The 26,704-nt window shown below is 37.3% G+C and overlaps 3 protein-coding genes across 3 annotated transcripts; all 3 read right to left on the minus strand.

The window, feature by feature from the left end:
* Positions 1-600: 600 nt before the first annotated feature.
* On the minus strand, positions 601-3,915 carry cldn15a (claudin 15a). Its single transcript, XM_053343350.1, has 5 exons — positions 3,560-3,915; positions 3,034-3,198; positions 2,651-2,732; positions 2,444-2,551; positions 601-1,359 (listed from the first exon to the last, which is right to left on the minus strand). The coding sequence occupies exons 1-5, from the start codon at positions 3,774-3,776 to the stop codon at positions 1,263-1,265; spliced, it is 669 nt and encodes a 222-aa protein (XP_053199325.1). The 5' UTR covers positions 3,777-3,915; the 3' UTR covers positions 601-1,262.
* Positions 3,916-10,617: 6,702 nt separating this feature from the next.
* Positions 10,618-13,913, minus strand: fis1 (fission, mitochondrial 1). Its single transcript, XM_053343405.1, has 5 exons — positions 13,849-13,913; positions 13,257-13,389; positions 11,784-11,860; positions 11,580-11,685; positions 10,618-11,494 (listed from the first exon to the last, which is right to left on the minus strand). The coding sequence occupies exons 1-5, from the start codon at positions 13,891-13,893 to the stop codon at positions 11,391-11,393; spliced, it is 465 nt and encodes a 154-aa protein (XP_053199380.1). The 5' UTR covers positions 13,894-13,913; the 3' UTR covers positions 10,618-11,390.
* A 1,164-nt stretch (positions 13,914-15,077) lies between these two features.
* zgc:103586 lies at positions 15,078-17,348 on the minus strand. The gene is made up of 5 exons (XM_053343406.1): positions 17,106-17,348; positions 16,858-16,974; positions 16,157-16,268; positions 16,010-16,067; positions 15,078-15,322 (listed from the first exon to the last, which is right to left on the minus strand). The coding sequence occupies exons 1-5, from the start codon at positions 17,110-17,112 to the stop codon at positions 15,212-15,214; spliced, it is 405 nt and encodes a 134-aa protein (XP_053199381.1). The 5' UTR covers positions 17,113-17,348; the 3' UTR covers positions 15,078-15,211.
* Positions 17,349-26,704: the final 9,356 nt, after the last annotated feature.

Here is a 26,704-nt window from a genome sequence, read left to right on the forward strand (position 1 = left end):
GTGCAGCTCTCATTGGAGAGACTATTTTAACACTAGAGGCACTCCCACATGTCCCTGCATGGACTGACAGCTTGCACTGTTACTAAGCTTTCTCCATTGACTGGCTCTGTGACATGCTTGGGGGGTTCACAGGACTTCCTATCAACCAAAATCCAACTATTTCCCCTCTCAGAAGACATAATATTGTATTTGGTATTAACATGAATGACAAAAAGAGTAGGGATGCACAGATCTACCTTTTTCAGTCCTGATACTACTCTCAAAGTGGAGTCCGGGGTCCCAGGGGTCCCCAGCAAAATGTTATTTAATCCTGCTTCACATTAACTTGTTTTTGTTGACACTTTTATTTAAAACTTTTTCCAATGTCTATATTTGTTTCACAACCAGTTTCATCTCAATGTGACTTTTTTTTAATCACAAAGTCAAAACTAGTGTAAATTTTATACACAGAAAAAGACAAAGCCCTATCTTAACAGTCAAAGCTTGTTGGAAATGGAAATACATTTTTATAACGCCCCCATCTTCATGACTTTCCTATAACAGAACGTAGTCGATACTTTACTGAAAAGAGGAAGAACAAAACAAGCTAGGATGTTAAGCATAAAATGTTTTATTGTGCACAATTGTAAAAAAAAAAAAAAAAAAAAAGAACAAGAAACATCAACACAAAGATAACTCATCCACCGTCCTCTTACACGACTATAAAACAGTACCAAACAACACAAACAAACATCTGGATCGTCACATTTTGACCTTCCACTTAAAATAGAAGTGTGTAATAATCCCACGCAGATCATCGGATTTATAGATTTCTTTGAAAACAAGTGACTATAAATGTATTAAGTGCTGACATGACGAGGGAAACATAAATAAAAATCACTGCAAGCATACAGTATGTTTGTACAACTTAATGCTAAAGTATTAGGGACAATTTTAAAAATCCTTCTCCAGCTCTCCTTTCTACATCTACTTTTGTCCACTGAGGCAAATTAATCATTAATGGATCATCTGCACTAGCTGAAAATAGTAGCTGTCCCTAATATTTAGAATAAGCAGCTGATTAATCATTTGTACAGGATACATATTTGATTGATTGTAGTTATATATACAGTTCAGTGGTGCTATATTACATTCATTAGTAGACATCCAGTGTGACGGACATTTCCCTCATTGATAGTTGTGGACGAAAAGCTCCCTTAGCTTAAATGTAAAGGTGCTAAATGTCCATTGCCACCGACAAAAGTTCGTTTTTCCCTCCGTGCTCAAACGTAGGCGTTTCGGCCGTAAGTACTGGCGGCTACGCTTCTAGCCATGTCTGCTCCAGAGTATACGGTTCCCCTGGCTTGATAAGGCATAGGGCTGCAAAATAAGACAGTTAAACAAAAACATCAGTAATAATACACACATTTATCAATCAATCAAATTGTATATGTATAGCACCTTTCAGACAGGTTATTGAAATTTAAAGTGACAAACGCATAGGAGTTCCTTATGCCACTAATGATGTCTCGTTCTAGTTAAGAGGTCCCATTATGTCCTGAAGGTGTGACAGTGACGCACAATAGCAGGGTCCTAAAACTGAAGCAGCTGAATGGAATCCAGCCAATTACTTTATAATTTAAACCAGTGTTTTTTTGTGCTGGGATATGTTAAAATATCATTTTTAAGTGTGAGAAGTGTCATTTGAATCTCTGTGCAATTCCAGTGAAAGTGTCTTTTTTTATTCTTCCACTAGGGGGTGCCAAAGGAAGAAATGTTCAAATTCTTTACATCCTGCACATAGTGGCTTTAACCAGGATGTGTCTGTTGACAGGTAATCTGATTAACTGACTGGTTTATTACGACCTTATTTATTTTGCATATGACACATTAAATAGAGCCTCAATAAAAAGTGTCAACAATGGACGGGAACATGCAACAAGCTAAGATGATCTTATCTGCTGAAAGCTCCTGTTACATCCTGCTTGGTTGATTCACTAAGTTTTACCACGACGAGGCGCCAAAGAGCCATGATGCGTTCTCTTAACAGTTTTCTTAAAGTTCTCAAGGTTGCAAAACATACACGTTTTCAATGTGTGTGTGTGTATATCCGAGATGATTTGAATAAAACCATGGAAACTGAAGTAAAGAGTCCTCCTTTGAATATTCCTCATGTAAATGTTACTTACACATTATTTTTCTTGCATTTATTTAAGCGCAATCCTTCTGTATTTATTTTTAACCCGTCTATTGACTTAGAAATGACTTTATATGTTGGTATTACTCCACCTTGTTTTATTTATACACATCCTTTTTAATATGATAGCCTGAATAAATTATCATGTCTATTATTTTATCTCTTTAATCACATCAAATTGTATTATTTTTCCATGCACAAAAGCTGCTAAATCCACATTATTTTACTTTTTTTGGATAGGGAGAGATTATGTTAGTATGAACTTACTATTTTTCCTCTGTGCCCAGTTTGCAGGAACAGGTGAGAACAGCTCCTCCGGCGATGGCGAGCACAGCAGAGCACCAGCCAATGTACAATCCTTCTCCTATTTCATACCTGCGACAGACACACAGCAGAGTGCGGTCAGCTAACACTCATGGTCTTTTGGGTAATTTCCAGTCCCCCCCCCCCTCTACACAAACACCACCAACTCACCTAATGCCAGGATAGAGAGGGTTAAAGAATTCCTGCGTGATGTTGAAGGCGTACCAGGACACTGCGACCATTGTGCACACACCTTTTAGTAGAAGAAGAAAAAAAGTACTTTTAATCATTGCAGTGAGGAAGCTACCAGATTCAGAGCCAGTGTCACAGGAAACCAGCAGGAATTATTTGAATGTGTAATAAATTGCTCATAATTTATTATTAAGTTCCTTTAGGGTAATATATTAGAGAGTCATTATAATTCAGACAGAAACACTACAAGCTAAAAACAGATACATTTCTACCTTAAAAATGTGTTTTCCTTCACTGATTTACTTCATCCTAAGATACGCCTTTTTCGACTTTTTGAATGCACTTCATTTGTCTTTTGTTACCTTGAAGTATGAAAAGGACTCCAGCAGTGCCAGCAATCCTCCCTTTGAGGGTGTAGTTTTCTCCTCCAGCCTTAGAGCACTGTATTCCTATCAGGGCCCCCAGCAGTCCAAAGGTGCCAAGTACTACTGACGTGATCATCAACGCACGCGATGCCTGGACGTAACCTGTACACGAGAAGGAAATAATTCATCGAATTCAATATCAGTTCACTGTCACAAGGGTCATGAGATAATGCCCAGTTTAAAAGATTACATTTTTGCCTGTAAACAAGTCTAGAAATGAGTTTAACAGCATTAAAGGGACAATATTTAAACTTTTAAAATCTTGAAATGTTCCTTTAACAGTCATGTATCATTGCATATGCATATTTTCTTGTCAAGGAAAATCAGCATTTAATGTAATTTAGCTACTTTCAACTTTTTTACACTTAAAATTATCTACAATTATTGTTTTGTAGGTCAGATATTTGAAAGAAAATCTTATCGTCTTTCAGCATAAGTATTAGATTTTTTTAGGTCAACATACCACTCAAGGCGAGCAGCGACGGGAACTCCCTGCAGTTGTGCACCCCTGTCGAATCTGTCGCACAGGACATCCACAAGTTTTCATAGATGGTGGAGGTGGTGATGACATTGCCATCAACGGTGGAGGTTCTCCAGTAACGGTTCGGCAGGGCAACCCCTACCATCACCCAGCCGATGAACCCCAGCAACAAAGCCACTACTTCCACAATTGGATCCATGACCCCTCCTCGGTCCAAAAGGCAAAAAGAAAAGTATATCCAGATCTTGGTTTTTATAATTCAATAAAACTTTTCATAAAAGTCAGAATATTTGATTTTGGTGTGACAGAAAGTCTGTGGATCTCTGAGAGTGCGATGTCTGGTCTGCCACTGTGAGATGTGTCCACCTCAGCAGATATCTATAATGATTTATATGACTTGCTTTCTCTCCACCCCTCTCGCCTCTCACACATTTTTTTTTTTTTTGCATTTTACACCCCTGAAACTGAACAGGTGTTTATCGGATCACCCAAGGTCCAATGGTCATCTGTCGCTCTTAATGACACTGAACTGTGTATGTTTTAAGTCATGTTTAGAAGACTTTTCTGAGCATGTATCTTCTTTTAAAACATATTAGATTATAAAGGTTTGGTCATAATTATGAGCAGATTTTGATAATTGGTGCGATTTGAAGAACAATCTAACATTATAAGCTATCTATAACTTGTTTTTTTTTGTGATGTTGCTTCAAGAAGATGTTATATGTGTCTTAATCCCTAAAAGTTTATACAGTTTGGGCTTAAGCTGTTGTAACAGAGCCAGCTGCAAAATGTTAATTTTATTGTATGCTTATGTTTTAAATGATCTCAAGGCCATAAGACACAAGGTCACAATAATTGAGTGTCACACCCAGGATGTCTGGAAGGTTTCCAAATTGTAACTGGTTTCATTTGAGGACTAAATGTCTCAGCCACAAGCAAATAACAATGGTCTAAAGTTATCTAGTTCATCCTGTAGCCTCTGTGTTTGTGTGTCTTGATTAATAATCCTCTTGTTAGCTGGGCCACAGCGTTACCAAATCCAGGTCACACAGTGTTCACCTAACTGATAATATTGAGATAAATCTTAGCCTAATGTCAGACAAGCCTTCAGGTTTAACAGTGAGGAGATTTGTAAACTGCCCAACTCATTTGTATAAAGGTGAAGAATAAGGATCCAAAAATAGACTTCAGCTCACTAACAGTAAACCTGACTTGAGCTGTTCATTAGTTTTTGGTAAGGAAGTGAGAGCAAATTAAAGTTTGCCGAATGTTAATCAGTTGCACAGACAGTTGTACAATTTAATCAAAATTTCAACATAAAACACAATGCAGTTATTGAGACAACTCATACCTATTATACACTATAAAGTACCTCGTATACATGATTGCACACCAGATTTTTAAAATGTAATTTCTTTTTGTCTTGAAGTATGTTTATCATCCCTTAAATGTGAAAGAACTACTTTTTGCTTAATAGATTAAATCAAAGATGCAAAACTGTAGTGCACCACGGATGGTGATGTTGGGCCGCTGAATATGTCAACAACTATTGGATGGTCTGCCATGAAAATTTGTACAAATTTGAAAATGTGTGATATTCTTGGACCACAATGGATGCATCTTACTGGGTTACTAAATGTAAGACATTCCCATCAGCCCCAGCTGTAGCATACTAACATACAAATTGAAGATGGTATTGTAAAACCTTCAGCTGGGCCAGATACCTTCAGGTTCTCTAACCACACTGTTTATTTACTATAAATTACTACAGACAAATTGTCAACTGTCAAAAATATATACAAATATATACAGAGCCGCTCCATGGAGCAGCTAAAACCAAATCTATTCTGTCTTATATACCTGTTAGTTTCATTCCTGCTTAGCTGTTCAAAAATCAGTGGGTTGTTATATATTCCCTTATCTTACCTTCCACCATGATCAGCAGTAACATCAGTACATGCCCGTATCATCTAGTTCTGTTCACCATCATTTTCAGTCTCGATAAGGTTTCGTGGTGTGTTCACAGCCAGGTCATAGTGACCGAGCTTCCCATTTTGCGTTGCCTGGAGCTCTCACAATATACACTGTTGCCATAAAGTTGAAATAAAATACTTTTTACTCCTTCTAGTTAAATTATTGTGACTATGTGATTTATTCTTGATAGATAAAGTGTATATATTCTCAAAATTGTATTGATCAATCTCATTGCACCTGGTCAAAGGTGACTACTGATGTGTATGAATAGAAAATAAAAAGAGGAAAATTAAGCCTTTAATGATTTAATGTTTTTCTAGTATACACACAATAAATTGAATGGTTATATTTTTGATTAATACCATGTTGATAATGTCTCATTCAAATAAAAAGTATCGCACAGTGGTAAACGTTAGCTTGTATGTGACAGACAATGATGTTTCCTGACTCTTGAATCTTTGCATGCTAACGTTAGCGTTTACCTCAAAGCACTGCTGCGCTTACAGAAGTGTTAGCATGGCTGTTGCTGCTTGAGTTAAGTCTTCAAAAACAGTTTCCTCTTTTTTGAAAATTGAACAGAACTACTCTGTGAAGATATATCAAGAAGAAGACTGTAATAATAAGTCATGTGACCCATATGTACTTATTCAGATATCGTACACATGTCATTTTGCTGAGTGAATCTGAACCTGACGAAATGCATTGTTTGCGCCTAATAAAGTCACAGTCAAGTCAATTAGGTGTGCAGGTGGTTGACCTCTACATAAGATGTTCCTGCGACTGACCAGCACCTGATCACAAATACTGGCTGTGCATGCCCAGATAGCATATGGAAATGGGCCACTTCAGGTAATGACACAGCTCTACTTGCCTTGTTCTGGCCCGGGGAAAAAATGGATGTGAGCCTGGAGTGGCCCACATGTAAAATAGCAAATATGGCCCAAATATCCCAATTTACCTTTTTTGGTAAGAAGCGGTACTCTCAGGTATATGTATTCAGGATGTGGGTCAATTCTGGTTTAACTATCTTTTTTTAGTTGACATATGGTATATCTATGGCTTGCTTGTGGTCCAGATCTGGGAAGCGGGAGCGGACCACCCAAGTGCCATCGTTCCACAGTGTATGTGGGCCAAAAGTGTCAGGTGTGAGCTGGATGTGGGCAACAGCACATCTGCTATCTGGGTGTGAACTTCAGTTTAAGATATATCAAGGTTTGGATACACATACAATACTTGATCAATTAAATGTTGGTTTGGCTCTACACATGGGATTTGTTGACAATAAGATAAAATATATCCTTTAACAATCTGTTTTGATATTTTAAGTCTCATTTTTGCTATTCCAGTCAAGTAAAAATGGTCCAGGTTCACAAATATAGAAATCAGGTGTTATTTTGAGGGTCAGCTTTGTTTTAACCACTTGTTAAGTGAAGGAAAAGCAGACATCTAAACTCAGTGCCCTGCTTCATCTGCTTCACTTCCACCCGAGGTCCTCTGAAAAGTGGACCCTGCCCCGCAATAAGCGCCTCATTTTATGGCCTAACCGTTTACAAAGCCCGTTTTTACTGCGCACTTGCTTCGGCCGTGTTTGTGTTATTGTATGTTTTAAGATGTATAGGTTTTGTCTGTGAAAACAAAACTTTATGTGATTTTTTAAAATGTGTTACCTGGAAAAAAAGCAACTTCTTCCTGAGCTTTCTAAGAAAAACACATTAAAGAGAGGTTGGATGGGCACGTGATGAGGAGAGACAAGGATGACTGCACAGAAAGTGATTATACTGAAGCATGTTTGTGTGCTCTGGTTTATTCACAAGAGGAAAAAAAGTGTTTTCAAAGATTTTGTTAATTTATAGTCTAGATCTCTTAAAATGCACAAATTGGTTGATAGTAATTGATAATGCAACTTACAACATAGGCATGATGTAGGAAAACATTTAATTAGATTTTAAAAGCTTATTAAAAGCTAATTCAATATACTTTTAACTGTACTAACTGTACTTTAAGTGTACTAACTCTCACACATATTTCCTTATATAGAAATCATTCTATGTTTCTGATCATATTCTGAATATTTTCTACATGTTATGCTTTTCTCCTCTCCTGAAAAGATCCTTAAAGACCCTGAAAACATATTTTCTCAACATGAGTATTACTGTGAGCGACGGTTTCTCTCACCAACACACAATTTCCAGCCAAAAGAATAGTTTTAGTTATTTCATTTGAGAGATGTCTCTGTCCTTGTTTTTTTTAGTTTATAGTCGTGGGGCTTGGTTGGAAAATGTGACGTCACAAAGTCCCATGCACCAATCAGACTTTAGCAACATTCAAATCATAATCTGGTGACAGTATTGGGGTTATTTGTGTTATTGCTGCGTCACTGTTGATCAGATACGAAGCTGATTAATTAAGTTTCCACCGTCACATTTATCTAGGCCAAATGGTTTAGTGGATGAGAGTTTATAATATGTTGTCAATAGGCAGTTTGAACTTGATTTCATTAGATCTTTAGAGATGAAATGATGCTGTTGTGGTAAGAAGTCATGTCAGCGTTACACATACATGACAGAATCTGGACCCTGCAAAAGCCGCTCAGATCTTTTTTGGGCTTCTAAAATACTGCCTTTTCTCTATTTGTGTTACCTAAAAGATTATTTTTGTGTGCAGTCAGATCCAGAAGTCATCTTACAAGTAAATGGATATTAATGTACTTTTAAAGTAGTTTTCTTCTTTCTATCTGTAAGCCCTGATGCAAATAAAACCAGACGTGAGATCAGTACAATGAAAAGAGGAAAGGAATTAATCAAAGCCTGCGCATAAAAGTGTGATGAAACTCTAAATTTATTGTCACTGAACGGTAACATAAATGTCTGCTCTCTCTCTCTCTCTCTGGATTATACAGTAACTTCAAATTACTTTTATGACATGTATACAGGGTGTAACTCAGCCAACGCTTCGTGTTCCCAGACAGTCGTGGTGATTACACATTAATATCCCTCACCAATGTGTGTGTGCGGATACTCAACGAACATTGGCCCTCTTAACTGAAACTCACTGAAGCTGATCTGAATTACACTGCTGTTAAAGGTTCTTTAAATTAAGCATGGGACGAGTATTCAGACATCACCAGCTTTGGTCAGATATTTAATTTTTGAATTCATGTTCTGCTCTTCTGTTTTAGTTATTAGATTCATTTTTCGGTAGGGGGGTTGTTATCAAACCCTAATATCTGCTGTTTTTTCTTTCTTCACTCAATCACCTCTTTCACACCAAAGATTATTGTTTTCACTAATATGTTCCCTGGGAAGTTTCGGTCCTGTCAGGTGAGTTAATGAGTAACATCCCACGAGGCTGATAACACCACACACTACTGATAGCCTCCATAAGTCTTCCTGTCGTACAAAGGTGCCGAGTCTTGAGACGAGATGAGAGGATGACCGATGGAGTGAATAAGGCCAGGCACGTTTTTTTTCCTTTTTTTTGTTGTTCAAACAAAAATCTCTGTGCTATACACTTAGCTAATGATTATAACACATTCTCTTTCACAATATCCACCAAAACCTAATTGTAAATTTAATAGTCAATAAATGACAGTGATAAGAATGGGATTCTAGGATAATGGACTTTGTTCAACGTCAATAAAACATTCTTATAAACATGACTTTGATAAATGGGTTTTGACATACATGGAAAGTTTCCTGTTAATTCATGACAAGCACAAACACAAGAGACACTTATCTATATTTCAGGTGGATGACTCAGTTGTTTTACTGTCTGTCCTGTTCTGTTCTCCTGCCCCCTCAAACCAAGAGTACAGTCTGCCATGTACTGAACGTGTGCTGCTGAGAAACCAATGTAGACTATAGACAGCAAGTTAAAGTCCCTCTCCGCTAAGAAAATGTGTTTTGGTTGTTACTTCAGTTGGATGTTTGAATTTTATTGTGCAGAGTTTGACACTATAAAGTGGTTTTCACAGTAAAGGAGGAAAGTTTCTCTTTGCCTCTTTGACTTAAATCTGAGTTAAAGGACCTATGAGCAGGAACATCACAACCTGTCTGGAAGCTGATAGTGCTTCAGTGTGCGGAAAACCATATCAGATGCAAATTATTATTAAAAACAGTATTTTAAAAGAGTATTTTTATATGTGTGATGATGTCTGGAGGGGATCTGTAATGATTCGGAAGTCTAATTGGTTGGATCTCATAAATATTAGAACATTCAGTTATAATGTCTTACTTTAAAACTTAATTTGGAGCAACTCAAAAATGAAAGATCTTTTTTTAAATCACAATATAAAATCTTAATCTTATAATAAAAAAAATAAGACATTATGAAATAATTATTCTAGGAATATATAGACAAAATATATAAGCATGAAATTATGACATTATCCAATATTTTATTTAAAACTCAGCTTACTATTATGAAGTGTTATTAGGTCCAGTTTTTCAATGATATTGTTTATTGGAGATCATTATTTTTAATTAATTCCAATTATCTTTATGTTTACAATGCCTCTTCATTATAAAAGCTTTGTCTGTCAGTCAAGTAAAGAGGGGGAAAATGCTGAAAGACAGAAAGAGAAGTATTGCAAAGAGAAGCAGGTTTATTTCACAATTATGTGTTTGTATTACATTTTTCTCTGTATTTATTTAATAATGCATTTTATTTGTTATTTTAAACATGGAAGGTTATGTGTGTAACTCTGGTTCTCTAAGCAGAGATTGTTTTTTCACCACTGTATTTTATGAAGTGGGCTGGTCTTCATGAGACAAAGAAAAAAAAGGGAACTAAACAGTATTTTGTTGATAAAGCTGATAAAGGACCATTCCTGATACCTAAGGAGTAAATACTGAACTCTTGGGAATACAGCTTTGCAGTAATTCATATAAACTGAATGAACCAAAAAAGGACTTTAAAACTTGGATCACCTCATTGAACCGGCAGATTTTTAACTTTCTAATTATGCCTGATTGTCTCTCTTGCAACGGAGATCAGTGAAGAGATACAAACCTGAGTGTGTGAAACATAAAGCCATTGAGGTCATCATTCAGCAGCTCCGCACTCACTTCCTGTCTGTTCAAAATCATTTTATTTAACAATATGCAAAACACAACCCATTAAATGTAGCACAGGTAAATGTTCAGAAATGCGCTTCACATGAAAATAATGTATTAATTTCCAATAATTGTTTTCCCTTCCTTACCTTCAATTTACAACCAGCACAAACATGTGTCTTTGTTGCCTCCACAGCTGGACGTACAGTACATCTTACAGCAGTATGTTGGAGGATGAGTCACTCCAACCTCGCCAGCAAACTAATTATACACTATCGCTTTTTGGCATTACAAGCTACACATCCAACTGCACCAGTAACACTTTCCTTAACAATGCATTTTTTAAATGTCAAAAATAATTTAACAGACATTTACAGAACCACAACTGCACTTTCAGAAATCATTTTTCTTTTTACAAAATGTAAATGTCAACTTAGAAAGTTTAGGCAAAGGTGCATAACTAAGAAATTACATAAAATTGAGCTGCACCTCATCTATTGTTATTTATTTACACAAATACAGAGAAAGTGCCATGCTATAGTGTGAGTAGACAGCTAAATGATGTCATATGAATGGTGAATGTCAACCCTGTTAAAATATGCAAACAGGTTATTCACACCGGCATTATTCAAACCCTTTAATGTGTTGGGGTACTTTAATTAAACTTCAAACCAAAAAGTGTTTCGTCCTTCAAGCTTGTTTCCACACGTTTAAATGTTAATTAAGCGGGCAGAGGGTCAATGTATCAGTCCAGCAAAATAAAGACACGCCTGCTGATGTCCAGGTTAGGATTTGGCAGCTCCCTTCGACACGGCCAAGCCGATGAGGCCCGCTAGGCCGGCCACGCCGAGACCGATTCCCCCGACGATCGCCATGCCGACCAAGCCATCTAAATGACAACATGTGAGTGTCAGCAGTCTGGATTTATTCGCTCAAACAGCAGTGTCAAATAACTGGACCTGGGTGAGTGTTACCTTTCTTTAGAGCCTTGTCGATGAGTTTCTCCATCTCCAGAGCCTGCTTGTTCCCCGGCTCGTTCTTTAGAAGAGTTCGGATGTATTTCAGCGCCTTTTCATATTCCTGGAGGAAGCACAATGTTGTTTATTTATTAAAGTGTTCATGTAAAAACCTACCAATATAACAATTTTCATGTACTCATCTCTGAAAATGTCACTCACTTTGAGTCTGTAGTTGGCCACTGCAAGGTAGAACAGGAAGTCGCGGGAGTCTTCCTTCGATGCTTTCTGAACAAGCTCTACAAGACAAAACAACAACAAGGAATTATTAAAAAATACAAGCTAATTTATTACAGCAATCATCACTAAAGCTGCCATGTACTCCATAATAACACCATTCAAATTCAAGTTTCTGCTGTTCTGTGCATGTAACTATTAATAAAAAATGTGTTGAATTCAAATCCTTCATGTAATCATTCTTCAGCATTAATTATACCAAAAATACCCTTTAAAAAATAAATGTACACATCAACCAAACATGGGCTTAAACAAATGCACGATTTAATGATTTGTTAATCAACACAATATGAATCAGCAGCAATAAATGATAATCCATGATTTCAACAGAATGGGAACATTTTGCAAGCTCCAGCTCCACAAATGTAAATATGTTTTGTTTGATTTTAGTACTCTGTGATATCAGAGTGAATTTGGTTTTGGACTATCTGTGAGTAGCTTTCAGAAAACATGATTTTACAGACCTGACATTTAGTCAACAAATCAACCTATTAAAATAATTGTTAGCTGCAGCGCTAACAATAATATGCTCTATAGATGTCTAGAGTCTGACTTTTACTCTAAAGTAAATCTCCATACAGAGTAAAATGATGATTGTAATTTTAAAGCAGAAAACAGACTTGAGCTGCAGCAATTCTGTGATTGAAAGAACATTAAATCTGCAAATATTTTGATAACTGATTCATTGTTTCAAGAAGAAAAATATCTTCCTCTCACCCTCCGACCTAAAAAGAGTAAGACTCACTTTTATTCTCTGGATTTTAATTGTGTTTAATCTGTTTAAATTTCTTTGGGTTTTAAATTTGTACTTAAATTTTGTTTATATTTTGATCCTTTTATGCTTCTATGTGTGTGTTTGTGAAGCACTTTGGTGCAAAGTCTGTTTGAAAGTACTTTATAAATAAAATAAACTTGAAACTTGAACTTGAACTTGAGAAATCTCCATTTTCTCAAAAGTGAATGTTTTCTGGTTCATTAATTCTTCTTTGATAATAAACTGAATCACCTTCAGCTTTGGGAAATAGTGAATAGTAGGGCTCGATAATTATAATCACAATTTTATCAAAATCGCATTTGTAATATCAGTCAAACTAATCACTATTGTTTTGTTTTTTTAAATCGTTCAGCCTCAGTAAATAGTGACTATTTATAGCCCAAACAACATATATTAATTGAGTAAATCATTAGTTATTACGCCTACTGAAAACTACAATTTACATGACCAGAAAAACAATCCATTACATCACTTTACACTAAATAAAAGGACATAAATTAACTACAGTTTGCCCTTTATGTAAAAAGTAGGATGTTGTGATGTTATGTTTACAAGTAGGAATCTAGCCATTTTACACAATAATAAAATACTCTAATAAAACATTTTTTAATAAATTAACTCACCTCCCAAGAGAACAGTTCCCTTCCTGATATCATCTGTGTATTTGCTCCTGATCAGACACCAAGCATATTCAAACTTTGTTTCTTTGGACACAGCTCCCTTCACCAGCTCATTGTTGTACTTCTTCTCAAATTTCTGTCAAAACAAAGCAGAATAATATATTTGTTTAATACTCAACAATAACATAATCAGACAATGAAAGTAAAACAGAAACATGTTGCCATGACATTAGTATATTCAAGTAAGTGCGTGTCATTGCGTAGATGAGACACTAACTAGGTAATAGCGAGGGTTTTTTAATATCAATGTCACAATATTACACCTTATTCTGACTCTGTGGTTGCCATAAGTCATAAATAAGTCTGTCAAAGTCAATGACGACGACCCTGTGATGAGTTATTGATCAAAAACATGATCATTAGCATTAGCAGGCTAGATGACGCGTCATGTTACGCTCAGTCACGTCGCCTTTAAATCAAACTTTCAGCTTTTATGAAGTGAAGAGATGCCGTGATAAAGTCAGTGTGAGTCTGTCGCGGGCTTGTGTATGTTTTTGTGTGAGGAAGAAGAGGTTTAATGACGTGAAAAACTTACTAAAAGGTCTTCAGGAGCTACCACATCACTTAGCACGGCCTCCATGTTTCCGGAAACAGACGACAGAGCCGCCCACTCTCATCATGTGACGAGCGATACGTTACGTCACTTTAGAGCTTTCTAGTAAATAATCATAATACTGATGACAATAATAATATCAATAATAATCATCATCATATTCATATACGATGATAATAATAATAATAATAATAATAATAATAATAATAATAATAATAATAATAATAATAATAATTTGTTTCGCTTGTTCAGCCCTTTGGTCAACTGAGGTTGTTTTAAATGTGTTACACAAACAGGGTTGGGAAGGTTATTTTGGAAATGTAATAGTTTACAGATTAAAAGTTACTTTATTAAAAATATAATAAGTAATGTAACTGTTTCAATTAATCAAAATAATGTAACTTACTACATTTGATTACTTTTTGATACCTTTTTGATTTTCTAATTAATATTTTTTGCTGTTAGGGTAGGTAAGTGTACCCATTAAGCACCAAAATCTAAGTTCAGGTGTTTTTCCATTGATAATGATATAAGATAGATAATCAAATAAGACAGATTTTAGTCATTTAGATTATAAACTATACAGTGCACATCCAAACGAAATTTCGTAGCAATGGCTCAAAATAATACAGAATATTAAAAAATTGCTGATGTATAAAGCAAATAATTTCTTATAAAACAAGATTTATCTCTAATGTATTCATTAGTTCATGTAGATTTTGTAATATAAAATAAAGATATTTCATGAATAAAGTCAAAAGTCTGGCATGGGCTCCATTGGTACTGTGATACCATTTAAGTCCATGTATGCTCCAAATAAGCCCACATCATGATTTATTTACAAAATATATTTTAAAAATATTAACAACAGCAATATATATAGTAACATTTATAAATTAATAAATAAGGTAAAAACCCTCCTGAGCAAAATCTTAAAGGTCTGACTTAAGATGTACCCCATTTGTAATCATCAACATTTTCCTAAGTATCTGTAATTTAACTACACTTTTATTTTCTCAATAACAGATTACAGTTACTTATATTCTATAATTAAATTATGTAACACTGTCATATCTAACTAATTAAATGTAACTAGTTACTTCCCAACACTGTATACAAATAAAGTTTAACTTTACTCGAATGATGATAATAATAATGATAATAATAATAATAATAATAATAATAATAACAACAAAAAATTCAAATTTATGTTGTTGAGAAAAAATGTTTTATTGTTTACCAAATGTGCAGTATTGCCATAAACACAATTCAACAGACATCGCAGCAAAAAAAGCACAAAAATACTCAAGAAAAAGCTACGTCCGATGATGCTGTTGATGCTTCATCAGTTGTTCAGGTGAGCTGGGGTAAAGGCGAGTGGCAACAGTTCATTAAGGCTGGTCTGTTTGTAAGATCCGTCCGGCTTGGTCAGGTATACAATCCACTCTGATCCAAACTGATGAAGAAGAGAGAGAGATGCACAAGGGTAAATACAGACATGTGAGCCATATAGAATAAGTACATGTATATATTTGCTCCAACAAGCTGAGCTATAGGTACCACTTATTAAACATAGGTTGTAGCTAATGGACTCATTTTGCTTTATTATAATCTTCATGACTGATTATCATCCTCCTCCTATTGAAAAAGAGACTATTTGTAGCCTATTGGAGTTATTTTAAAGATCTTCCAAAACACTGTGAGAGGGAAAAGACAGTAAAACCATATTCATTTGGGATACCTCGCTTCAAAATAATAATCTAATATACTGACCCTCTCCAGGAAAGCTGTCAGATGTTACTGTGCTAGGTTATTTGAAACATGTAATGTTTAACATGCCTGTAAAACACAAAAAAAATCTACTTTTATGGAATAACTTTTTGTATGTAATTCAATTATTAAAGTTTATTTTTCTTAAAACAAGTTTAAAATGTCCTTGAAAGTTCTTTAAACTAGCAGATTAATATTGGAGACAAATTGAAATATTCTCACTGTACATTTTGAAATCTCGTTTAAAGAAAGTAAGATTTTTAGGATGCAATTATTGGCTTACATATCTTGATAAGCTACAATGTTTTACAGTGAGTCATTTTCATCAGGAGATAATGATTGTTTGCCCTGATCATAAAAAAAGGCGTCTCACCTCCATAAGAACCTGTCGACATGCTCCACACGGCCCGACGAAGCGGTCTTTGATGTCACTATACAGACGGGAAAGGACAGAGGGAATAGATAAGAATATTTGCTGTGTGTTAAAGTCTCATCATTGTCATTTTACTGGCTTTCTCACCATGTGACAGCGATGGCAGTGAATTGCCTGTGTCCCTCCACCACGGCCCTCTGGATGGCCGTCCGCTCAGCACACACTGTCAGACCGTAGGAAGCGTTCTCCACATTACAGCCTGAAGATACAGAAATACTCAAGGCTCTTACATTTAAAGGATAGTTTGGTAGTTTTTCAAATGTGTCTTAAAACAACAGTCAGGTGTCCATATTAACAATTACAGAGGTTTTACTCCTGATCATACTCAATATTAAAAGATCCCCTTCAAATGTGCTTTCAATGTAAGTGATAAGGGGTCAAAATCAAAAGTGGGCATCGATCTAAAAGTTGATCTGAAGCTTATATGAGGCTTCAGCAGTCTGAGTTAATCATACTAAGTGGATATATGACACATTTACAGTCTTTAACAATAAAGGGACTTTCGTACTATAAAGACAGCGATGTTTAACGATATCTACTTAATTTGACTAATTTGAATGACTGAAACTTCATATTAGTGTCATGATAAAATCTTGAATGCATTGATGTGGACCCACTGTGGATTTTGGTTCCTATCACTTAATATGTAAGTGCATCTTCAAACGGTCAATATAAACAGGAGGAATGATTACAACTTATTTTAATGTTCATTTGAAGACAGCCTTGAAAAAAATGTGAACCCGTCCTTTAAACCACAGGAAGCCAGAAGTCATCAGCTGGGTTATTACCTGTGATTATAGCGCCATCTGTTGTCAGTATGGCAGCACCGACAGGGAAGCGGCTGTAGGGGCAGTATGCCATGTCCCGGGCCTGCAGGCACTTGGAAACGAGCTCTTTTACCTTATCTAAGCGGTAGATAAACCACCATAAGTTCACAAATGAAGGCTGGTTAACATTCAGTACATCAGGTGTCAAATGAAATGTAAAAGCCTGCAATAATGATAAACGTGGTTGAGGTGGAGAGAGGTGGACTTGCCTGTCATTGCAGATGAAGACGGTGGGCAGTTTTTGGACTATGTCACCCTTACAAGCTGGAGCGTCATGTGATGGATAAATGGGTGACGGTCCTGTTAATGTTTTAAAAACTGATTTGGACTCAAGTTTGCTGACCGGAGCGAGACCAGCTGGCCGCGCGCATTGTTTACCTACACGGTATTGGCTGTCTGGACGGAGCGTCATCCACCAGTTTGGGACTCCAGTGAGACCACTGATCGGATGGGAACAGCTGTGCTTCAACAACGTGTCTCGCGAGAAAAGGGATTGGCGATGACGATGACAAAACGTCTCTGCATCCAAATTAACTTTAACCAGAATAACTTGGCTGCAACATTGAAGGTACCACAGTATAACAATATGATGTTTTATATTATGATATAAATATCTGCAATGCTGAAATAGAAATTGCATTAATGTAGGACACAATATTCATGAAGTGGTAACATGTTAATCCACAATTTTATTTAATATAACATGCACATGTAAAATAAACAAATATGACAAATAAAAGATAATTTACAATCAATATACAGCAAAAATCTTATAGTTTGCAAACCTTCATTAATTATAATAAATAATTATAATTCATTTGAAAATGAAGACTTTTTCCAAAAACAACAAATGAATAACAGAAAATGGATAATCTGATGAACATTGGCACAGTGGTTTATTCTGAGTCAATCCCACATACATCATGCTACCATAAAGACTGAATGATAGAAATGTTCTATATTTTTTAGGTACCATTAAGGAAATAACACCCAACACCAGGAACAAACAGTGTTATCCACAGCTGAAAATATTTACTACAAATGTACAGTTCACTCCTGGTTGACCAACATTTGATGAAGTCTACAGTGCCAGTTACTTTGGGAAATTGCTTAATTTAAAGGATGAAACTATATTTTTGGCCTGGTTTGTGTCCGAAAGACTGAAGGAAATGTATAAGCACTAAGAAACAGACTAACACATTGTTGCTCTTTTTATGAGATTCATTGATAATAAGATAAATATAGAATAATAGCAGCGTTACCACTTAATGCAAAGATTGAAGGAAACAATGATATCTACTTCAGATCAAACCTGACACCTACTGTATGTATAGAGAATTAGCATTTCTTACAATAAAGTGTGATAAAATAAAACTGATTTCCACATTCAGTGAGTATAGTGAAAACCTACTTCACATTTTTTTTAAGTTCACAGTTAATCATGTAGATAATTAACAGTTCTTCTACATCCATGTTTTAAACATTCGCATAAAACTCTCTCTGTGTTGGTACAGGAGTCACTACCATGTAACAGAGCAGCCCTTTGCAGAATTTGGCCAGCCTGTTGAACAGTGCAAATACCTCCCACACTACAGTCCAGAAAGCAAAGGTGTACAGAGTCTTATTGCAGTAAAGACCATCAGCAGCTGCAGGATCATAGTTGGGCTGGTAGACGGACAACACCCAAACGCTTCCTGTATGTAGGTGGAGATGAGGGACAGAAGATAAAAACAGACAAGTTTGAATCTGTTGTCCTTTTTGGGAAAAAATATCAGTATTGTCTTAAAGATGGAGCATCCAGAATATAAAAGACTGAACAGAATTTTGTGTTTTCTAGAAAAACTTTATTAAAAAAAGTTTCATCCTTACCTGCCAGGATCCACATAAGCTTAAACAGGCATGCTAAAAACAGCAGACAGGGTTTGACAAAACCAGGGCGCTCGTATGGCTGGAACTGGATCTCACAAGGGAAGGTCTTATACTGTATGATGATCAGGTGTACCAAAGCCAGCCCTAACAGGAAGTTGGGGATGTTTGGCTGCTGAGGGCAGTCCTTAAAATACACCGCACCTGCAGCGACAGGAAGTGTTAAGGTGCAGGACAGCTGAAGGTTGTTGAAAGTTATACATGTGTTTGACAAAGAGGATACTGACCAAAGACCGTTTGAGCCACAATTATGATGACATTAACTACTGTGGCAGAAACTAAAAGGGAGAGACAAAGCAAAACAACAACCTCAGTTTTAAATCAGCAACTTAAACCTAATTAGAGAAAGTTGAAACTTTCACCTTTGACCTTAATCCTACCATCAGGGGTACCTGCAGAGTCCACAGGTGTACCTTTATTATACCTGACAGGTATTTTATTCCACCTTCCCCATTTTTCATGACTTTATCAATGAAGATGTTTCATAGCGACTTCATGAAACATCTTCATAAAGTTGTTCTTTTCTCATTTAATTAGTGCTTTTGAAAATTACCAATGTATTGAGGTCCTTGGTCAAAAGTACCTGCCTCTCCAGCTGGACCTATTCATTGAGTTCATGTTTGCTTTTTTATACTCTTTATTGAATTTTCACAAGCATTACAATATGCAGTTCATGTTTGCCATGGGTCCTAATTTAAAGTATCATACACTATCAGGGGGGTAGGGGCACTCTGTCAGTCATTTTAAAGGCTTTGTGGAAAGATTGCACTTGAGTTAAAAGCTGTTATTTATATGAAAGAAAAGTGCATATTTATATGGAATGAATTACATTACTATTACCTCTAATAATGCTTTCAAAAGAAAGCATTATTAGAGGTAAACCATATGAACCTAAAAACTGACTGAAACTGTGTAGTTATCTGTCATTTCTTTTATAGGATGTGATACTATAATTTGAGTAATTGGTATTTATGATATATTATGAGACATATTCACCATATCTGTTAAAAATATTGTACAGATTTACAGACTCAAACACTCACCTGATAATCGGGGTCTGGATATTTGGGGGTTGAGTTGAATCCTCCAAACGGTACCAAAAGTTACCATGACGGGGCGGCTTTCAGAAGGGGCTAGAGAGTAAAACTCAGATTAGTTTAAATCTCTTCTCAAAACTGCTGCATTGTAGACTTATGCAAATAATATGGCCAATATGAGTGCAAGGTGCTAAATAAACAGGATAAAGTGCATAAAATGAATTTATAAGTGCCGTAAAAGAACATTTTAATTCATAATATTGTAGTAATAATAATAATCTAAATGGAAAAAAGGGTTAGATTAAAGAACTTGAATTGATTGATTGATTTAAGAATCTGCTGTTAATAATCACACTGACACTTATATCAGAAACAAGAAACTGAAAGGAAGAAAAGAGAAGAGGCAAAAGAACAAGTATGAGGAGTGAGGAGAAAAAAAAAGACAAAGGTGATAGTTGAGGGAAGAAAAGGGGAGGGACATGGAGACACAGCATTGTTATTATTATTTTTTTATAGCAAGTCCTCACTTATTTTAATTAATGTTTGTTGTTCTCAATTATTAATGAGATTTCAGGTACAGAATAATAATCATAATCACCATCTTTAATACAGAAGCAAGTACAATGTCTTCATAATATCATCCTTTAAAATGTTTTCATGCTCAATCCAAAAGTGAAAGCAAGTGTGAGCTCTTTTGTTGATCTCTGTTTAAACTCTCTAAAAGTTTTATTTAAAAAGAGGAACTGTGTACAGCTGATTTAGACTCAACAATATGCAAATGAAATGAAAAATGAAAAGAATTAATCACTGACTTACTGCTTTGCTCTTAATTTGACGTTAGAATATTATTTCTTATTTTAGTAACATTAGGCATTGTTCATATAAGTATAAACACAGGTATTATCAGTGAATATCGATATCAAATACATATTCAAAAATGTATAAAACTCACTTACCTGCCATTTCAGATTATTTAAATTTTCTCTCCCTGAACGATTTGTCATATGACTAAACTGCAGCACTACAACGAGACTTTAAAGAAGAGATAAGGATTTCTGAGATCTGATGTTTTGATAAAGAGGTTGTCACTGAACAGGAAGAAAATGTTTACATGATTACATCACAAAAACACTGCCATTAAAGTGAAAGTAAAAATTATTCCTCCAAAGCAATTCTATATTTTATATTTTCTCAACTAACATGAAGAACATTTAGAATAATTACAGTTAAATGTATTCAGGATGTAACTATTAAGAAAGCAGAGCATCACACAGAATATAAAGCTACCATAAGAAAAAATGCAATAATGAGTTAAAACATGATCCAAGTAACACTGCATGAATTCATTTAGTTGAATTCAAGTAAAGTTCTCCAAAAAGAAAAAAGCAAGAAATTCCCTCCTAAATTCCCAAAGTTAAGAATTACACCTGTGTCTCAAGCAGATTTTACTTCAAATTGATTAAAGGTGCAGTGTGTAGAGTGAAGTGACCTCTAGTGGAAGAGACTTAGAATGGCATATAATATAAGGTGATGTATCTTTATTGGTCCCTTGACAGTAGCTGCGTAATGGTGAAAGTGACAAAAATAAATAAAATTAAAACTGCAAGCAGTGATGAACGGGCCCTCGCGCCCCCACGCACCGCGCCGTACGCACATGTCGGTGCATGCTGCAGTTACATGGCAGACACGGCGGGCACGTAGACTTCTTGGCACCTGGGCTTGTAATGAATATTGTGTGATGGGGCTAAGTCACATTGCATGTGTCCACTTGGTGGCGCTAGAGATCACCCACCAATTACATGTCATGTTGCAGTGTGTGATGTGGAGAACACATCCTGTACATTTCATGTAAATCGGATAATGTTTGTCATATGAGGCTGACTTCCTGTGTCCAGTAGGTGGCGCTGTGTATTTGACACAGTATTGATGCATAGATGTGTTCAGGGCGGGACCCTCTACATGCGTGATGAATTTGGTGTAGACAGGACAATGTCTGTAGGAGTTATAAGGACTTCCTGCCTAATGGCGAAGCATCGAAATTGTCCGCACAGTCACGCCCAACAGGAAGAAGTCATAAAAAAGATTTTGATAACTGGCGTTATGTCTTAGCTGATTCAATTTCAGGTGTAAATACTTAAGATTATGGGAGTAATTAGTGAAAGAATGAAGCAAGTGACTTCCTGTTGCCAGTAGGTGGCGCTATGACTGTCACTAAATATGAGACTGTACATGTGTTCAGACCGGGACACTGAACAAGCATATGAAATTTGGAAAAGCTCAGACCATGTGGAGTCAAGTTGTGAGGGTTTGAAATTTCATGGCGAAGCATCGAAATTCGCCACTTCACCACGGCAACCAGGAATGGCGGGCGAAAAAGCTTTTGATAACTTTTCATCTCCAATGTCTCAAGATGACTCTGTGTGAATTTGAAGTGGATGGGATGAAATCCCTAGGACTAGTTCGTTAAAATATGTGGCCTTGAAATCATGAAAAAACTCAACAGAATTGAGCATTTTTCCAAGATGGCCGACTTCCTGTTGGACTTAGTGTATGGGTCCAAATGGTGTTTTTGTGCGTCTGGAGATGATACATAAACCTACCGAATTTCATTCTTCTATGTCAATCGGGAAGGCTGAGGTTCAATTTTGAAATATTCAAGGGGGCGCTATTGAGCTGTTTAGTCACGTCACATTTTCATGGCGTTGAATGTGTTGTCATGGCAACGGTATTTGATGATGGGTCATGAGTTGCAGAATGTAGCATCACCAAGGTCTCATGTCTCAGCTGAGTCAATTTCAGGTGGAAATACTTAAGATTATGGGAGTAATTAATGAACAAATGACGCAAGTGACTTCCTGTTGCCAGTAGGGGGCGCTATGACTGTCACTAAATATGAGACTGTACATGTGTTCAGATCAGGACGCTGAACAAGTATATTAAATTTGGAAAAGCTGAGACCATGTGGAGTCAAGTTATGAGGGTTTGAAAGTTCATGGCGAAGCATCGAAATTCGCCGCTTCACCACGGCAACCAGGAATGACCGGCGAAAAAGCTTTTGATAACTTTTCATCTCCAATGTCTCAAGATGACTCTGTGTGAATTTGAAGTGGATGGGATGAAATCTCTAGGACTAGTTCGTTAAAGTACGAGGAGTGGAAAACGCCAAAATCGCACATATTTTTCAAAATGGCCGACTTCCTGTTGGAGTGACGTCATGGGCCCAAGTGACTTTTTTGTGCGTCTGGACATGATACATATATATACCAAATTTCGTTCATGTACGTCAATCTCTCACATTTTTATATTCAATAGGGGGCGCTAGAGAGCCATTTTGCCACGCCCATTTCTGCAAACCATAAAATATCAAAATTTTCGCCGGGTCTGGCTTGCGTGCAAACTTTGGTGACTTTTAAGGCACGTTCAGGGGGGCAAAAAGGCCATTGTTGTGGGAGAAGAAGAAGAATTAAAACTGCAAGCAGTGATGAACGGGCCCTCGCGCCCCCATGCACCGCCTCGTACGCGCATGCCGGTGCGTGCTGCAGGCACATGGCAGACACAGCGGGCACGTAGACGTCTTGGCACCCGGGCTCGTAATGAATGTTGTGTGATGGGGCTAAGTCACATTGCATGTGTCCACTAGGTGGCGCTAGAGATGACCCACCAATGACATGTCATGTTGCAGTGTGTGATGTGGAGAACACATCCTGTAAATTTCATGTAAATCGGATAATGTTTGTCATATGAGGCTGACTTCCTGTGTCCAGTAGGTGGCGCTGTGTATTTGACGCAGTATTGATGCATAGATGTGTTCAGGGCAGGACCCTCTACATGTGTGATGAATTTGGTGTAGACGGGACAATGTCTGTAGGAGTTATAAGGACTTCCTGCTTCATGGCGAAGCATCGAAATGGTTTGCACAGCCACGCCCAACAGGAAGAAGTCATAAAAAAGCTTTTGATAACTTTTCATCTCCAATGTCTCAAGCTGACTCTGTGTGAATTTGAAGTGGATGGGATGAAATCTCTAGGACTAGTGCGTTCAAATATGAGGCCTGGAAATGACCACAAAACTCACCAAAATTGAGCATTTTTCCCAAGATGGCCGACTTCCTGTTGGACTTAGGGTATGGGTCCAAATGGCGTTTTTGTGCGTCTGGAGATGATACATAAACCTACCGAATTTCATTCTTCTATGTCAATCGGGAAGTCTGAGGTTCAATTATGAAATATTCAAGGGGGCGCTATTGAGCCATTTAGTCACGGCCATCCCATTGAAGTATATAGGATGTGAAATGACCCCACTCCAGACGTGTGTGTTGAGTTTCGTTACCGTGGAGGCATCCTTTGCCTCTGAAAACTGTAATCGTATTTCATGGCGTTGAATGCGTTGTCATGGCAACAGTATTTGATGATGGGTCACGAGTTGCAGAATGTAGCATCACCAAGGTCTTATGTCTCAGCTGAGTCAATTTCAGGTGTAAATACTTAAGATTATGGGAGTAATTAGTGAAAGAATGAAGCAAGTGACTTCCTGTTGCCAGTAGGGGGCGCTATGACTGTCACTAAATATGAGACTGTACATGTGTTCAGACGGGGACACTGTACAAGCATATTAAATTTGGAAAAGCTCAGACCATGTGGAGTCAAGTTATGAGGGTTTGAATTTTCATGGCGAAGGATCGAAATTCGCCACGTCACCACGGCAACCAGGAATGACGAGGGAAAAAGCTTTTGATAACTATTCATCTCCAATGTCTCAAGATGATCCTGTGTGAATTTGAAGTGGATGGGATGAAGATTATGGGAGTACTTAGTGAAAGAATGAAGCAAGTGACTTCCTGTCGCCACTAGGTGGCGCTATGACTGTCACTAAATATGAGACTGTACATGTGTTCAGACCAGGACGCTGAACAAGCATCTGAAATTTGGGAAAGCTCAGAGCATGTGGAGTCAAGTTATGAGGGTTTGAAATTTCATGGCGAAGCATCGAAATTCGCCGCGTCACCACGGCAACCAGGAATGACGTGGGAAAAAGCTTTTGATAATTTTGCATCTCCAATGTGTCAAGATGATTCTGTGTGAATTTGAAGTGGATGGGAAGAAAACTGTAGGAGTAGTTTGTTCAAATATGATGCCACAATTTGCATTAAAATCAATATTTTGATTCAAAATGGCCGACTTCCTGTTGGTGTTAGGGTATGTGTCCAAGAGACTTTTTCGTGCGTCTTGACATGATGAATATGTGTACCAAGTTTCGTTTCTCTATGTCAATCTGTCACGAGGGGCTCGCTTTTATTGATTTTGTAGGGGGCGCTAGAGAGCCATTTTGCCACGCCCATTTCTGCAAACCATAAAATATCAAAATTTTCGCCGGGTCTGGCTTGCGTGCAAACTTTGGTGACTTTTAAGGCACGTTCAGGGGGGCAAAAAGGCCGTCATCGGGAGAGAAAAAAAATAATAATTAAAACTGCAAGCAGTGATGAACGGGCCCTCGCGCCCCCATGCACCGCCCCGTACTCGCATGTCGGTGCGTGCTGCAGTCACACGGAAGACACAGCGGGCACGTAGACGTCTTGGCACCTGGGCTTGTAATGAACATGGTGTGATGGGGCTAAGTCACATTGCATGTGTCCACTAGGTGGCGCTAGAGATCACCCACCAATTACATGTCATGTTGCAGTGTGTGATGTGGAGAACACATCCTCTAAATTTCATGTAAATCGGATAATGTTTGTCATATGAGGCTGACTTCCTGTGTCCAGTAGGTGGCGCTGTGTATATGAAGCTGTATTGATGCATAGATGTGTTCAGGGCGGGACCCTCTACATGTGTGATCAATTTGGTGTAGGTGGGACAATGTCTGTAGGAGTTATAAGGACTTCCTGCTTTATGGCGAAGCATCGAAATTGTTTGCACAGCCACGCCCAACAGGAAGAAGTCATAAAAAAGCTTTTGATAACTTGTCATCTCCAATGTCTCAAGATGAGTCTGTGCGAATGTGAAGTGGATGGGATGAAATCTCTAGGACTAGTGCGTTCAAATATGAGGCCTGGAAATGACCAAAACACTCATCAAAATTGAGCATTTTTCCCAAGATGGCCGACTTCCTGTTGGTCTTAGGGTATGGGTCCAAATGGCATTTTTGTGCGTCTGGAGATGATACATAAACCTACCGAATTTCATTCTTCTATGTCAATGGGGAAGTCTGAGGTTCAATTTTGAAATATTCAAGGGGGCGCTATTGAGCCATTTAGTCACGGCCATCCCATTGAAGTATATAGGATGTTAAATGACCACACTCCAGACGTGTGTGTTGAGTTTCGTTACCGTGGAGGCATCCTTTGCCCCTGAAAAGTGTAATCGTATTTCATGGCGTTGAATGCGTTGTCATGGCAACAGTATTTGATGATGGGTCACGAGTTGCAGAATGTAGCATCACCAAGGTCTTATGTCTCAGCTGAGTCAATTTCAGGTGGAAATACTTAAGATTATGGGAGTAATTAGTGAAAGAATGAAGCAAGTGACTTCCTGTTGCCAGTAGGGGGCGCTATGACTGTCACAAAATATGAGACTGCACATGTGTTCAGACTGGGACACTGAACAAGCATCTGAAATTCGGAGAAGCTCAGACCATGTGGAGTCAAGTTATGAGGGTTTGAATTTTCATGGCGAAGGATCGAAATTCGCCGCGTCACCACGGCAACCAGGAATGACGGGGGAAAAAGCTTTTGATAACTTGTCATCTCCAATGTCTCAAGATGACTCTGTGTGAATTTGAAGTGGATGGGATGAAGATTATGGGAGTAATTAGTGAAAGAATGAAGCAAGTGACTTCCTGTTGCCAGT

Source organism: Scomber japonicus, chromosome 22, assembly GCF_027409825.1.
Source record: "Scomber japonicus isolate fScoJap1 chromosome 22, fScoJap1.pri, whole genome shotgun sequence".
NCBI classification, from domain to species: Eukaryota; Metazoa; Chordata; class Actinopteri; order Scombriformes; family Scombridae; genus Scomber; species Scomber japonicus.

Bases quoted from the DNA above. Each gene is read 5' to 3' on its own strand.
- cldn15a (XM_053343350.1), bottom strand. From the start codon at position 3,776: ATGGATCCAATTGTGGAAGTAGTGGCTTTGTTGCTGGGGTTCATCGGC. The intron at 3,199-3,559 runs GTATGTTGACCT...TCTCGTGTACAG, and splicing joins GTCGCTGCTCGCCTTGAGTG to GTTACGTCCAGGCATCGCGT. The intron at 2,552-2,650 runs GTGAGTTGGTGG...TGTCTGTCGCAG, and splicing joins CCTCTCTATCCTGGCATTAG to GTATGAAATAGGAGAAGGAT.
- fis1 (XM_053343405.1), bottom strand. From the start codon at position 13,893: ATGGAGGCCGTGCTAAGTGATGTGGTAGCTCCTGAAGACCTTTTA. The intron at 11,686-11,783 runs GTGAGTGACATT...TGCTTCCTCCAG, and splicing joins TGGCCAACTACAGACTCAAA to GAATATGAAAAGGCGCTGAA. The intron at 11,495-11,579 runs GTAACACTCACC...GTTGTCATTTAG, and splicing joins CGACAAGGCTCTAAAGAAAG to ATGGCTTGGTCGGCATGGCG.
- zgc:103586 (XM_053343406.1), bottom strand. The intron at 16,068-16,156 runs GTGAGAAAGCCA...CCGTCTGTATAG, and splicing joins ACTGCCATCGCTGTCACATG to TGACATCAAAGACCGCTTCG. The intron at 15,323-16,009 runs GTGAGACGCCTT...CTTCTTCATCAG, and splicing joins GTCGACAGGTTCTTATGGAG to TTTGGATCAGAGTGGATTGT.